This window comes from Rhinolophus sinicus, linkage group LG10 (assembly GCF_036562045.2).
Source record: "Rhinolophus sinicus isolate RSC01 linkage group LG10, ASM3656204v1, whole genome shotgun sequence".
NCBI lineage: Eukaryota > Metazoa > Chordata > Mammalia > Chiroptera > Rhinolophidae > Rhinolophus > Rhinolophus sinicus.
Genome location: NC_133759.1, coordinates 86,545,274 through 86,559,874, shown reverse-complemented (window position 1 = coordinate 86,559,874; position 14,601 = coordinate 86,545,274). Strand labels below are relative to the sequence as shown.

The 14,601-nt window shown below is 40.7% G+C and overlaps 1 protein-coding gene across 6 annotated transcripts in view; it reads left to right on the top strand.

Annotated features, from left to right (window-relative positions):
• The window catches only part of PPP2R2B (protein phosphatase 2 regulatory subunit Bbeta), a 391,849-nt gene that overhangs the window by 285,489 nt on the left and 91,759 nt on the right, over nucleotides 1-14,601 (top strand). For all 6 annotated transcript variants that reach the window (XM_074313727.1, XM_019739121.2, XM_019739122.2 and 3 more), the window contains 2 exons: nucleotides 2,996-3,161; nucleotides 8,877-8,989. In XM_074313727.1, coding sequence (XP_074169828.1) covers nucleotides 2,996-3,161; nucleotides 8,877-8,989 — 279 coding nt within the window. The remainder of the gene's footprint in view (nucleotides 1-2,995; nucleotides 3,162-8,876; nucleotides 8,990-14,601) is intronic.

Below are 14,601 nucleotides of genomic sequence, written 5' to 3'. Positions count from 1 at the left end.
TCACAAAAGCACCTGAAAATAGAACCTTTCCTGGGCATGGCCTTATCTTTTCAAACCTGGGTATTGCACATTCAAAACGACCTCGCTTCTCACCTGACTTGTAAAAGGCCATGGGTGCTTTTTGAGCATAACTCCTCCTTTTGGAGTGAAATTTATCCTCGAGCTATTAAAATTAAGTCTCCCCTCATTTCAGGCGCCCCTACAGAATATGTAGGAGAAAAAAAATTAGTTCTTTGCCAACGGTTGTGAAAAGGATAACTTGAGTCAGTAGAGAAGAAAATGATAACTGGCCCTACCAAAGGGAGTGCAGTTCCACAAAATGACATCTGAGCAGTGCATAGGGCACACACTTGACTATAGGTGACTCAAAGGTCACTGGAGCTAAATGCCATATGCATTCTGAACAGGAGTTCTAACTTCCAGTGAATCTCAAAAAGCCCATTTCTTCAAGACTCGAGTTCCACTAGGAATTGTTTCTCTTTTTCATATAAATTGAATTTTGGGGGTGTCTGCTTCTGTTTTGTCAGTATGGAATTATGGCCCAATTTGATTTTTTTGGCCTCCCCTGGCATGGTCCTAGAGCTTCCAGCAGGCCAGCCTGTGTTCTAGTAACTCCCATCTGCCACTGCCTGCCTCTGAGATTCACCCAGCTCAGCGTAGGGGGAGGCCCAGTGCAGGAGGAAGGTTTCACAAGAGACTTCCCTAGCAATTTAAAGCCTGCTTTGTGCCTCAAAGCCATTTGTGTTACACCTCCCATCAAAAAAGGAAAGCCTCATTTAGAGGTGATATATTTGGTAATTGCACATTATTTGCAATTAATTTCTATAAGGGCATCATAATCCCGCAGGGTTTTGTATAAATTCAAGTGTTCAGCATTAAATCAGGCACCCAGCCTATTCCATTGGCCCTGAAAACACAAAAACGTGGCTGGCAAGTAGGAACTAATAGCTCTTCGTGACCTGGAATTTTTCCTGCTTTCCCAGAGCTGCCTAGTGCTAATTGGTCTGGCACATACTACACACACTTGACAGTCTGATTTGGATGGTACCAAATCAACACTCTTATAAATTTTATTATTAAGGTGGACTGGCTCTCCCTGCAGTAAGCAGGCTAGTAGCAAGTATGTCAGCCTTGAAAATCCTCTTAAAACTGATTTTCAAACCTTCTCCTTCAATTTAAAAAAAAAAATCCAGTTAGGTTTATAGTGATGATAAAGGAACGGGAGTAACTATTTAGCATACGTTACCCATGACATCATGTTGCCAGTACTATTCCACCCCACGTTTTCCATTCACTCTTTATAGGTTTCACCTATTGTAATTTACTGAAATATTTGGGAAGCCTGATTCATTCGTAACATAAAGAGGAACACATTTTCTAAAGGAAGGCTCCATAAAACATAAATGTCCAGGATGGTGACATGCAGTTAAGTGTTTCGCTTTGTGGCGAGGCCTGGGTTGAAATGAACACTAAGCCTGAGAAACAGCTACGTGCCATCTAGGTCAGGTCTGTTTTTGACTTCTGTGGCTTCTGTGAGTGAATTCTCAAAGACACACACTCCTGGAGAGTTTGCTCTCAGAACGAACTTCACCGCCCTCACAAATCCCAGGTGTTAGCATCCATCAGGAAGTTGAAATTTTGGTTTGCATGTTCAATACCCACCCAGAAATATATATATATATATATTTTAAATTGAATCTTTTATTAAGAGTCAAACTTTCCTGACCAATGTTTAAGAAGACCTGGATTTGAATTTTTGAACACCGTTTTCCAAAGCCTGACTTGAAGCTCTTGGTAATCAGGTCCCAAAATGCCTGAAATGAAACCTCCCTTCTTTTCCCTTCTCTTTCCCTGTTTCACATCTTCTTTTTCCTTCTCTTCACCTTTCTTCTTTCTCTTGCCCTGTTCTGCTGACCCTTTCCCTTATGTTTCATTTTCTCATCATTTATTTAGTTCCTGCTGTTTGTACTTTGTGTAATTCGAGCTGGGGAAAGCCAGAGATAAAGTCTCATCATCTCCCCGTGACCCCGTGACACAGATGTCATCTCTGTGCTCCTGTCTGTTTTGTTACCCATGCTAGGGGAGAAAAGGGGGTGGTGGTGGGGGGGGAAAGATCGGATGCTCACATCTGCTACTTAGAAGCTGTGTGACCTTGGAGAAGTCATTTTAATATCTCTGAGCCTCTTCTGTCCATTTCTCTGCTCTGCCTACCTCTCAGAGATTCTGTGAGAATCTGGTGATATTTTAAAATGCCAATGAACAATACAGATGCTATAGCTTTGTACTCTTTGTAAGGGATTGATATAAGTACATATGGACATCAGCATGGGATAACTTACTCCAAAGGGTGTCTATGCCATCGATTAGAATGCAGAAAGAAAATATTATAACTCCTATTTATATTGATTTTTAAAATTTATATTGATTTTCAAATCATGTCCTATTTTAACTTCTATTTCTATGTGTATATACAGAGGGCGCCCAAAAAATGTATACACATTTTAAGAAAGGAAAACTGTATTAATATTGTAATACTCAATATATACTGATAACAAAAGATAAATACAAGTCACATTTGACTTCTGCAATTACAAGAGGTGCTCAAAGTGGTTACCATGAGCGTCCAGACACTTCTGATTATGGTGAACTACTGCTTGAGCAACGCTGACCAAAGTGTCCACTTGCATACATTTTTGACACCCCCGTATATATTATGTACACCATATATTAGTGCAAAATTTCATGTATATAATTTATAAATATATGTATATATTGGAGGTGCTAATATTTACCAACTTGGGTACATGATCAGATACTTTGGAGGCCACTGAGCTAAGGTAGAACTTGCGGCTGTCATGGTCCAGCCCTCGTCCCACACTAACATGGCATGCTCAATCCACCCCTAATGATTCTGCTCAAAAAAAGAAGGAATTGATGAATTTGCAGGTGGCTTACATGATTTAATCTTTGCTTTTGTTTTTTTCCCTTCCTACAGAGTAAAAATCAGGTTCATCGTAGGGGTGAATACAATGTTTACAGCACATTCCAGAGCCATGAACCTGAGTTCGATTACCTGAAGAGTTTAGAAATAGAAGAAAAAATCAATAAAATAAGATGGCTCCCTCAGCAGAATGCAGCCTACTTCCTCCTGTCTACTAATGGTACGTGGAGGTGACGTCTCCTATTTGGTATTTTCAGAGCTACTGCTAGCCAAGTCATATATTTCAGTCTCTGTTAGACTCAGTTTTCCTTTTTACCTTGTGGGTTGTTGAAAAACTTAGAAACAATTTTTGCAAGATACCTAGCAGAATGCCTGGCACAGAGTAGGCCCTCGGTAAATAGTAGTTACTCTTTTTAAAAATAACAAATTTATGACTGAATTATGTGAGACCCGTTATCTGCAGCTTTCAACTAACACAGATTATTTCCAGGTGTTTTTGGAATGTGACTTCCTGTCTTAAGATAACTGAATGTTATTCTGGGAACACATTTCAGGAAACTCGACATGCTGTCCTGTGAGTTTGGCGTACTGAGTAGAAGTTATTAATTCCTGAATGTATTTGGTTTTTTTTTCAAGCAGATGTCTGTGTCTCTCTGACACAATCAAGTTCTCAGCTAGGAGCACAGGTCAAGAAGAGAAAGGGACCCTACCAAAGAACTGATCAAGAAGTGGTTTCTTTCTATTTCTCCCTCCATACTCATCTAACACCATTTGTTGGTTTAGAGAGAGTTGATATAAATAGGTCAAAGAGAGAGGTTGTTGGGGGTTGAATAGAGAGCCAAATTCTATATTAATTTAGTAAGCACTCTTTAGTATTTGACTTTATTCTAAATTGTTTTGTGCATAGATGGCTTCTTTCAGCATGGGTATTAAGAACCTTTAGGGTAGATAATTCCACTGTATAACGGCTTACTAAATTAATATGGCATTAATTTTTATATACTAATCCTCTTAATTGTTATGCTATTCAATTAGCACTCTTTAGTATATGACTTTATTCTAAATTAAACACTTTCTCCCAAACAAATAAGCTGGAGAGTGATTCATTTCATCCTCTGTGTGAGTCTGAGTATACATCTAAATATAAATTAAAAAGTGTGAGATTTGCTATTTGCCTGTCCCCAGCATTTATAAAGAAAGGATAATGCTCATATGTCAAGTAAAAAAAGAAAAAATGCAAACTATGTATATAATATGATCAAATACATATTAATGGTTTTAAAGACTAAAAGGAAACCCACCAAAAGGTTTCTCATGATTAAGTTTTGATTGTGCATTATGGGTGACTTATAAATTTCTTTTACCATTTTTATTTTCTAAGTTTTGGCGATGAGTTTTATTTTAATCTTATGAAAAAAGGGGAGAAAGTTTTTAATGCATATAAAGTAATAATCCCTCAAATATAAAGCCAGTGTACAAATCTAAAAAATGACAATTCTGAAACAGCCAGTTTAGAGTTAGTTATTCAAGCATGGCTTATCTCAACATGACCAGATTTCCATTCATCTGTTTTTCCAGATTCCAAGTAATTTAATTCTTTCTCATAACTGTGTTTATTATTCTGTTTACTTTTTTCGACCTATTTTCTTGAAAGCCAAAGCACATGAATTTGTCTCGATTCCTTCCCTTTTAGTTTTACTGTTTAAGTTTTACTCAAAGGTTTTGCAGATTCAACACTACTTAGAATAAAAGAGACTTCTGATGATTTTGAGTTAATTACTTACAGGCAGAGAAAAAAGTATCTGATTATCTGCTATAGCTAGCTGACTTTATGTTATGAAATTTAGCCTATTGATTATTACAATAAAATTCAAAGATGTATTAACTCCTTTGTGGGGGGATGGGAAAGAAATCAGTGAAATGCAATGAAGATTAATTATATAGCATAATGTTCTGTTAATTGAGTTTTTAAATAGTTTTTTGATTAACAAAGATATTATCTTCCCATTTGGGATGCTATTTCATATGCCAACAGCACCTCAAAATGATTCTTATAAGAAAAATTTACATGTTCTTATGTGATTTTTTTAATACTAATATTGAGGTTGAGAACCCCCTTAAGCCAAATAGGTTAACATGCAAAAATTAATGGAAGACAATTGGAATTACTGTACAAAAGAGAAAATGAAGATAGATGATAAGATTGTATTTAAAAACTGCCACAAGTAATGATAAACTACTCAGAGAGCCAGCCAGAAGATAGAAGAAGTCATTTTTCATAGTAACAGCCACATGTTCCTCAGACTTTTTTATCCACAAAGCTTCAAGATACGGAGTCAAGAAAAATTGTGTGATAATAAAGTCAAGAATGACTCCAGGCAACCCAACCATGGGGAATTGAATTGAATTCACCATCAATTCTCTTTAAAAAAAAAATTGTGCTTATCTCATTATAGTTGATATAGTTTTTACTTTCTGCTAGAATACATTTCCAACTTTATAATTTTTCATGAAAAATAAAACCAACATTCAATTGTGAATCTAAGCCTTGAAATTATTTGCTTTCCTAGTTTTCTAATACCTATGATGAGAAGGGAAGGTATATTTGATTTGGTATTCATGCTATGAAAATAGTTAAGTGTTCATTGAAAAAAAAAATTAGAAAATAGAGAAGCAAAATGAAGATAATAAAAGTATTCCCATCCAGAGAGAACCACTGTTAATATCTTTTAAAGGAAAAGACAAAGAATCATGGATAAATCTTTTTTCTTAAGAAAAATATATTCTATAAATCAGATTTTTTTCTTTAATAATATAAAACTTAATAACAGGAATATATTCCTAATTGTTAAATAGTCTTCTAAAAACCGTAACATTTACAAAGACTGTAAAACTTTCCCTGTATGGTTCTACTATAGTTTACAATAGATCTCCCATTATTAGACCTTTAATTATTAAATTCTCACTATTATAAATGATATATTTACAAGAATAAATGTTGAAGTAGATATGATTAGGGAAAAACATTAATAAACTATGTATAGCATATTATGTCTATTAAAAACAGTTATATGATTGCACACACAAATATAATGAAAGGATATACATAAAATTTTCCTAATTATTATCACTGTCTTGTGGAATTGAGGGAGACTTTAATTTTCTTTTTTTTTTTACTTTTATGCTCATTTACATTTTCTACAATTATATGTACCATTTGTATAATAGAAAGAAGGAAAAAAAATGAGAAAATACAAAATCTTTATATGCAACATTATTATAGATTTCCCTCCCCCCAAAAAAAATGCATAGAAAAAATGCTGCAAGGATCAATGCAAAATGTTAACAATGACTGTCCTTGACTAGAGGGATTATAGGTAATTTTTATTTTTATGCTTTAGCTATGACTTCTCTATTTCTCTGCATAGCCATTTATCATTCATAAGAAAAATATGAGAAGAGAATTACCTTGCAAATAGGATGGGATATATTCCGAAGCCAAGCAATAGAAAATATTTGGTGTTAAAATTAACCAGTTTGGATCCTTCTAAGTCACAGCTGATCAGTAGCTAATCAAGTGACTGTATTAGTATGGCCAGTGTTTCATTTTGTCACCCTAACGAACAGTTCCGCATGTAGCAGGATTTCCAGAGAGGGTAGGACCAGAAGAGTGTTGGCATATAGGTAGGAAGTTCTAAAGTCAACCCAGCATCTGAGAAAGGATTCCTTGCCTTCTGTCCCAGTGCAAGCCAGGGTGAGTGCCCAACCCTTACACGGCGGCCTTGCCAGCCATGCCAGCAGATGTGACCAGCCCAGGTCATCCCCAGATATTAGGAAACAGGGTCACTTACCTGTTAAATTCTCCAAAGTGTTGCTAAAAGCCCACTTCACAATGTGGTACATTTCAGACCTCTGAGAACAAGGCGTTTGGTGAGAGAGATGGGGGAGCGAGAGGAGGGGGCAAAAGAGAAAGACAGGGTAGAGGGGCGGCTTCTGTCCCGACAGCCTTACAGAGAGGAAGTAGGATGTGCTGGCATCACCATGGGTGATACCAGCGCTGTCAGAGCAACATGTTATTATTGCAGAATAGTTGCCCGATTTGCTAATTCTAATAACAGCTCCATTTGTGAACCATTATTAGAAGCCTGACACTGCGTTCAACACTTCTACACACAGTGTTTCATTTAATCCTCGTAAGAGCCCCATGAGGAAGACACGGTTTTCCTCAATTGACAAAGAAACTGAAGCATAGAGAAGTTAAATATACTAGTATTTGTAAGGTTAGACTATCTGGGACAGATTTAGAATAAAAATATTATTCGCTGTTTATCTAGAAGTCAACTGTAACTGGGCATTCCGTAGTTGTTTTCCCTGCTAAATCTGGTACTCCCATTTGTTTGTCACTGAAGAAATACTAGTTCAGCGCCTAGCATGGGAATCGCAGGCCTGGGCCACGTGGCTGGCTGGACTTGGCATGGGGTTAGGGCCCAAGGTTGTCTGGTTCCAAGCTTACCTAGTAGAGGGAGGCACAGAGGAAGATACAAAAAAGGCACCCAAGACCCTGCCTTCCAGAAGAGAAGTTAGAACATGTACAAATAATAAATGCAGGATCTGATAAGGAAGGCCCCCGAAGGCCCGCGGCCCACAGACTTCATCTGGTTGGCCCGAACATGTTTCTTTAGCAAATGGAATTGAATGCCTGCAGGTCAGGCAAGCCTTATCCAGCTCCCCAGAACCCCCAGCCTCTGTCACTCATTACCCTGTCCTGCCTGACCCCTGGAGGCATTGGAGTTCTCACCCCTATTTTAGTGCTGTAGAGAATGACAGGTGTCAGCAAGTGGTGTAAAGTGTGGGAACAGTCCAAAGGTGAGAAAGGTAGTTTCCAGCTGGGCACTCCAAGGAGACTGCAGGGGGAAAGGAGCACTGGGATGCTCTGTACCATTTTATTTCCCTGAGTATTGCTAACCACATGCGCTGTGTATGAGTGTGAGTCATTCATTCAGCTAACTCATATTCCTTGAACATCTACTATGTCCCAGGCACTGCTGTCAGTGCAGGAGGTATAGTGATGAACAAGACAGATGGAATCTCTGCTCTCTATATTGATTTTTCCATTCCAGTGAGGGAGACATACTCAATAAGTTGTCCAGTAGTGAACAATACTATGGGGAAAAGGAAAGAAGGAAGAGGGGGCTAGAGAATGGTGAAGGAAACCTTTCTACGTAGGTTGGTTAGGAAAGGCCCCACTGAGGTTGGGACATAGAGAGAGCAAAATAAAGGAACAAATCATGTGAAAAAGAGAGTGAAGAGCTTTCCTGGCAAAAGGCACAGCTAGTGCAAAAGCCCTGGGGCAGGAGTGTGCTTACCATGTGCAGGGACCTGTAAGGAAGCCTTGTGGCAGGGTCGTAGGAAGTAGCAGGATGTGGGGCAGACAGTGAGATCAGAAAGGGCAAGGAAGGCGGGGGTGCAGGTCACGGAGGTCCTTTCAGGTTATGGGAAGGACAGTGTTTGATGAGCTGGGACAGGAAAATGGGATAACAGTGCCTATCTGTCAGGGTGATTGTGAATATTAAATAAATTTTCCATGCAGTGTGCTAACATAGTTAATTCTGTATTTGTGGCTACTCTTATTATTCACTGTTCGATCAATATTTTTATGGCATGAACGAAATTAATGTATAAGCTGTAGATTTAACAGCCCATTGCCAGGGAGACCATTTGTCTCCACCCGATACGTTTGTTTTGAAACATGAGCTCTGTCTTCAGACGACACGAGAAGATGCACGGAAGCCCTTGACATGCGCCACTTTCTGTAGCAGTTCCTTCTATCGTTACCTCCACCTCTCCCTGCCTGCCCCTGCCCCCAAAGGAAAAAAACCTCCTTTACAAGCTTTCCAACTCTTCAATGCTGACTTCCTCTGGTTGCCCTCCACAGATAAAACTGTGAAGCTGTGGAAAGTCAGTGAACGTGATAAAAGACCAGAAGGCTACAATCTGAAAGATGAGGAGGGCCGGCTTCGGGATCCTGCCACCATCACAACCTTGCGGGTAAGTCCAGCAATTGTTTTTTGTCCCCGTCCTTCTGCTTCCTTGGCCGCCAGGGTCAGGGCAAGGGGTTCTAAGGTTAGCCACGTGCTGGCTGCTACTGTAGGTTGCAAGTATAAGGTGTGAGGGAAGGAGATCCAACAGAGACTCCACCTACCTGAGTCTCTGGGAGGAACAGGACAGGTACCAAGCTCTGATGACGACAAATCTGTGCCTTTCCTTTGTCCCCAAAGACAACCCGCATGGTCATTGCCACATATTACTATGTGCTTAGCCTCTGTTTGTCCACATTATCTACAATGTCTTGTGCCTCTTCTGTCCTCAAGGTACAAGGGATGGGACTACCTACATAGAAAGTTGGAGCCTTGTGTTTCAGAACAGGAACTTCTGAATCCAACAGGTCTGGGTTCGAATTCTGCCACTTAACCAGACTCTTAGGGAGTCACTTAACCTTTTTGAGCTTTCGTCATGCAAGTTATTTTCATTTTTCCGTCGACAAAACAGGGCACCTAATACTTACTGCCCGTGGATTTGTGAGGATAAAATGAAATGAGGGTGGAAAGCTCTTACTCCATGGCTGGGACTCAGAAAAAAGATGTCTACTATTAGTCTGAGTAACTTCCTTCCTGCCCTCCAGAAATCCAGGAATGAGGATTTGCAGGATGACAATACAAATGATTATAGCACTAAATAGAGGGAGATAAATGCAGCAAGAGTCAGAGAGAGTTGTAGTTTGATCAAAAGAGGGAGAAATTACATTGGTTCTGGGAGACCAGGAAAGGTCTCACAGTGAAGCGATGTCAAAAATGGATTTCTGAAAGGGGACTTTTTACAGAAGGCGCTCTAGATATAGGTTAAAGTGGTTCACGGCTGGGTGATCAGTTTAGTTTTGGATTTGTTCAATGTAAGCAGTAAAGCAGGCACATGTTAAATATGTGCTTTCAGACACCAGCTGCTCCACTGAAGCCCAAAAACTGAGAAGGGAGACAGCGAAGTACATGTGGGGAAAAGTGGTTGTCGCCCTAGGTTTAGAAACAGATAGGGGAATTGAACGATCATTGTGTGCCTGATTAGTTCGCTTATTTATTTGTTCATTAACTCGTTCGTTCCTTTGTTCATCTGTTTACTGAGCAGATACCTTTTGAGCACAGACCCTTTGCTGGCCACCGCACTAGGCTGGCATGTGTTTACCCAGCTGATGGGTACCTGGTCTTCAGCTGAGCTCCTTCTGAGCCAACAAGCATTGGTTGCTCTACATCCTCTTGTCAGCCTGTGCCTTCAGCCTGGAGAACTGCCATGCAAGTCCACCTTATACTGGGTCCATGCTCTAAATGCTCAGAGGTTATGGAGAATAGAGGGTGTGAGCATTAGTCTGTCCTGGGTTTGAATCCTGGCTCCGCTGCTCTCCGTCTGGTAACCTTGGACACACTACTTAAATTTGTGCCTCCAATATGGCATCTGCATAACAGGGGTGATAGTCGCTACCTCCTGGGACTGTTGTGAGGATTCAGTGATCTCTTATGTGTGACACAGCTTCAGCCTGTGTAGCATGTCTCACAGGAGGCACTCAATAATGTGAGTTCCCTTCTGTTGTTTTAGTATTACTGTCATCATTATCATATCGTGGCTGTTATTACCCCTTACTCTTAGGGGGCCCTATGTATATGAGAAAATTCATAATCATTTTTCTTGTCATATACTTTTTATACTGTTGTATTCACTCTACAAACTATTTGCTGATACCTCCTAAGCAGCAAGAACCGTGCTGGCGATACGAAAGGAATAAGTGTCTTTCAGCCTTCAGGATGTTGCAGTCCCATGGAAAACAGATGGATTAGGTGCCTCTGGGAAGTCCACAACATGAACTTCTGCCCACGTGTCACCCTCCCTTGTTTGTTGTGTGGATAGACTTTCTCAGGTGCTATCTGTAGTTCCCAGTATAAATTTCTGTTGTCCCTGGCATCCAGTGGGCCTTCATATATCTGTGGCTAGCCCTTAGAGATGCCATCCTCATGATGAAGAGGAGAGAAGGCCGATGTGTCCATTTCCAGTAGAGCAGAGATTGTCCCCAAGGTAAGACGGTGATGTTAGGAAGTGGACTTGTATATATCAGACATGAAAGGAGGCCCCGAGCGGGGGCTGAGTTAGCAAATCCCAGTTCTGGTTCTTGCTTTCTTATTACCATGGTGTTAGTTACTAATGCAGATTCCCGGGACCCAGCCCCAGTGATACTCTTTAGCAAGTTGGGTGGTCCAGAGGAGTCTGCATCTTTAAGAGGAGACCCTGGTGGTTAAGACAAGGGGGTCTGTGGTCAGTGAACTCTGTCATCTCAAAGCCTCCTTCGAGCTGTTGTTTGTATGAGCCTCTTTCCAATCCTTTCAACAGTTATTGGACCAACTTGGGAGACACCTTTGCTATAATACTGTAAATAATCATATCTGATTTCACCTCTTCTACCTTCCTAAGCTTTCAGATATCCTCCGTTTCAGTGTAAACATCCACACTCCAGCTTTCTTTCCATGCGACCATTGAACAGGCCAGCCTCCTTTCCTTTTTGATCCCAGTGGTAGAAAAAAGAAAAAACCAGGCAACCCTGACGACCATAGATTCAGAACAATGACTCCAAACAGAGAATGAGCTGACGTGGTATTAATCAGACTATAATTTACTAACATGCTCTGCTCTTGAAATTTGCATTGCCAGCAATTGTGGCTTTTTTTTTTTTCTTCTTCCCTGTACTATGATTACCTCTCGCTCCCTTTCAGAGTTTCCAGTTCTACGTGAATCTTGAGAGTGAGAACGTTTAATAATATCCGACAGCTAATTAATCCTCCCTGAGTAATGGACCCATTCTGTTCAGTGCTGGGAGGCTCAGCTTTTCAAAGCAAGAATGTGGCTCTCTTTTTTTTTCCTTTTTTCATGGAAGATAGCCTTTCAAATCCAATCACTCATTACCCCCAGAGATGGTGAGAAGCACTTCTATGAAAATAATAGCTCCTGCTCAGTATCATAATATTCAAAGCAATAATCATGATGCTAATTTAACGATAACACCCGATAGCTGTAAAGTGCCATTTGTATCCCAGGCGTTTTCTTAGATCGTCCCTTGATCTATCTTTAGAACAGCCAATGAGGAGGGCAGGGCAGGTATTCGGCAGATGAGAACGGGGGTATCTAGTACTTACACTTATTTTATCCCGTGCACCGTGCTGCACACTCTGTCTCGTTCGTTACCTGACGAGGTGTGTGTAGTTCACTGTTAATATTGCTCATTGAAGAGGTGCGGCTCAGAGAGGTTAAGTAATATGCCCAAGATCGTGCAGGGCTGAGACTCAAACCTTGATCTACGAGTGCTTTGCTCTGGGACCTGAGCCCTTCAACGTGGTGCAGGCTCAGAGAGAGAGCGTGACTTACCCAGTGTCTGTCAACTGGTGGTTCTAGAGCTGGGACTGAAAATTAAGAGTTATAGCTCTTAAACTGGGACACATACATTTGGGCGTTTATAATGGTTTTCTTGATAACCTGGAATAGTGTCATTATCATCCCAGGTCAAGGGGTATGTGTGCCCCTCTCTTTCTCTCACCCCCACATTCATACACACTGACATTCCAGATCCCTGACCACATGGAGGGATGGAGAAACAGAGGCCTTGAGTCCACTTAGCAAGACTCTCCATGCCCCTCTTTCCCATCCTCCCATTACCCAGAGGTAAGAGGCCCTCAGAGCCCTTCCTAGGCCGTGGAATCTCCTAATTCAGGTAATTTAATCAGCCTGGGGCGGGAGCTGAGCGGTCAGAAATCACACTTGGCGCCCCCTGCAGGATGATCCTGGAGTTACTCTTTTCTTTGTTACGGTTGGCTGCCAGCGCCCTGAGAACCTCAGCTAGGCTGAAATTTGCTTTTTAACAAGTTATGAATACAGAGTCCAGAAAGTGTGAGTTCCCAAGCTGTGACATATCATAACCTCCCCCCAAATTGAGGGGATGTAATGAATTCAAGGTTCCTAATGGATTTTATTTAAACATTCCTTACAGCTAATATAAAGAACAACAACAGCAGCAATAATAATACTAGTGATGTTTGTTGAGTGTTTACAGGTGTTGGATTTTATAACCTTATATAATTTCATCCTATCAGTGACTCTCCCAGGTAGGTTCTCTTGTTCTCTCTGGATCATCCAAGGCTTTACTCCATCTTTTCATTTAAGTCTCTGCTGAAGTGCCACCTCCTCAAACAAACTCGCCTAGAATAACCTAGAGAAAATAGCATGCTAACATCTTCCCGTTCACTCTCAGTGCTGTTACCCTGCCCAACTTTTTTCTTAGCTCTTATCCTTGCCTGATATACCGTTTGTCCATTGCCTGCCCCTACCCAGCTCCACTAAAATGTAAGCTCCATGAAAGCAGGAACAATGCTATGTTCTCTCCCATAGCTCCAGCACCTAGAACGACGCATGGCACACAGTGGGCACTCAGTAAATATTTGTCAAATGAATAGAGCCCACAGAAGTAAAAACAGTTTCAGAGCAGGTGAGGGATTTGCCCAAAATCTCATGGCTAGAAAATGAACCCCCAGATCTGATGCTTTTCATTACGACTCCCTACAGTTTCAGCTTTCTAAGAAAATATTAATTCGTGATCACAGAGCAGGGGACTTTTATTACTTGTGTCTCTCAGCATTCTTTGGCAAAGCTCTCTTAAGGAATGAGCTTGATCTGGGATGGGGTGGAATGCAAGCGGTGAGGGCTGCAAAGGCCTTTCTGCCACAGGGTAGGCACGCACACAATGAATACACTGTTTTATAGAGAAAAGATTAAATTTCATCATGTTTTTACACACATCCGTTCTGTTTCTGTCTTCCTCTCAATTCAGGGTACACACATTCTTGTGACGTTCCTGGACTAACATTTTTCCACTTAGAATGATCCTGATGTTTGCAAATCCCACTGGTAGTAATTTGGACACCCTCTAGCTACAGTCTAAGACACCATGGCAAATCGGCGTGAACATTTACCAGCTCTAAATTCTAAAAGAAACTTCTTAAGGATTATTGCTAACAGGTCATAGGATTAGGCAGGTTGACTAAACAGACTAGCTGTTTTCCCAAAAGTGATACTTTTAGTGAAACAGCTAGTTTAACTACCTGATCTGTTTTCTAGAGAACTGATCAAACGGACCACTGGTTTAAGTTTACTAATAATAGAATAAGTGTGGATTCAGTCCTCCCTAGTGACAGACTCTGGGCTGAGCAGTTTTTGTACATTTTATAATTTGTTCTTCTTCACAATCCCATGACTTCAGTATATGCCCATTTTACAGATGAGTAAACAGAGGCTCAGGCAGGTAAGCACTGACTTAAGGCCTCACAGATAATAAGTGGCACAGCCAAGAATGGAGCCCAGGTCTGCCTGATTCCAGAACTCTTGCCCTTCACCGTTACACAGGACTGTTTGTTGTGTAGTCCCTGATCTAGACAATAATGAAGATGCTAGCATCTGACACATAGACCTTTTCATTGTGTTTCCTATGCTATTTAATGAGTGCCTACTCTGTGCCAGGCACTGTGCTAAGTATGTACTGCAATGTGGGTCTTACAAAGTAGAGTGAAACACACTCC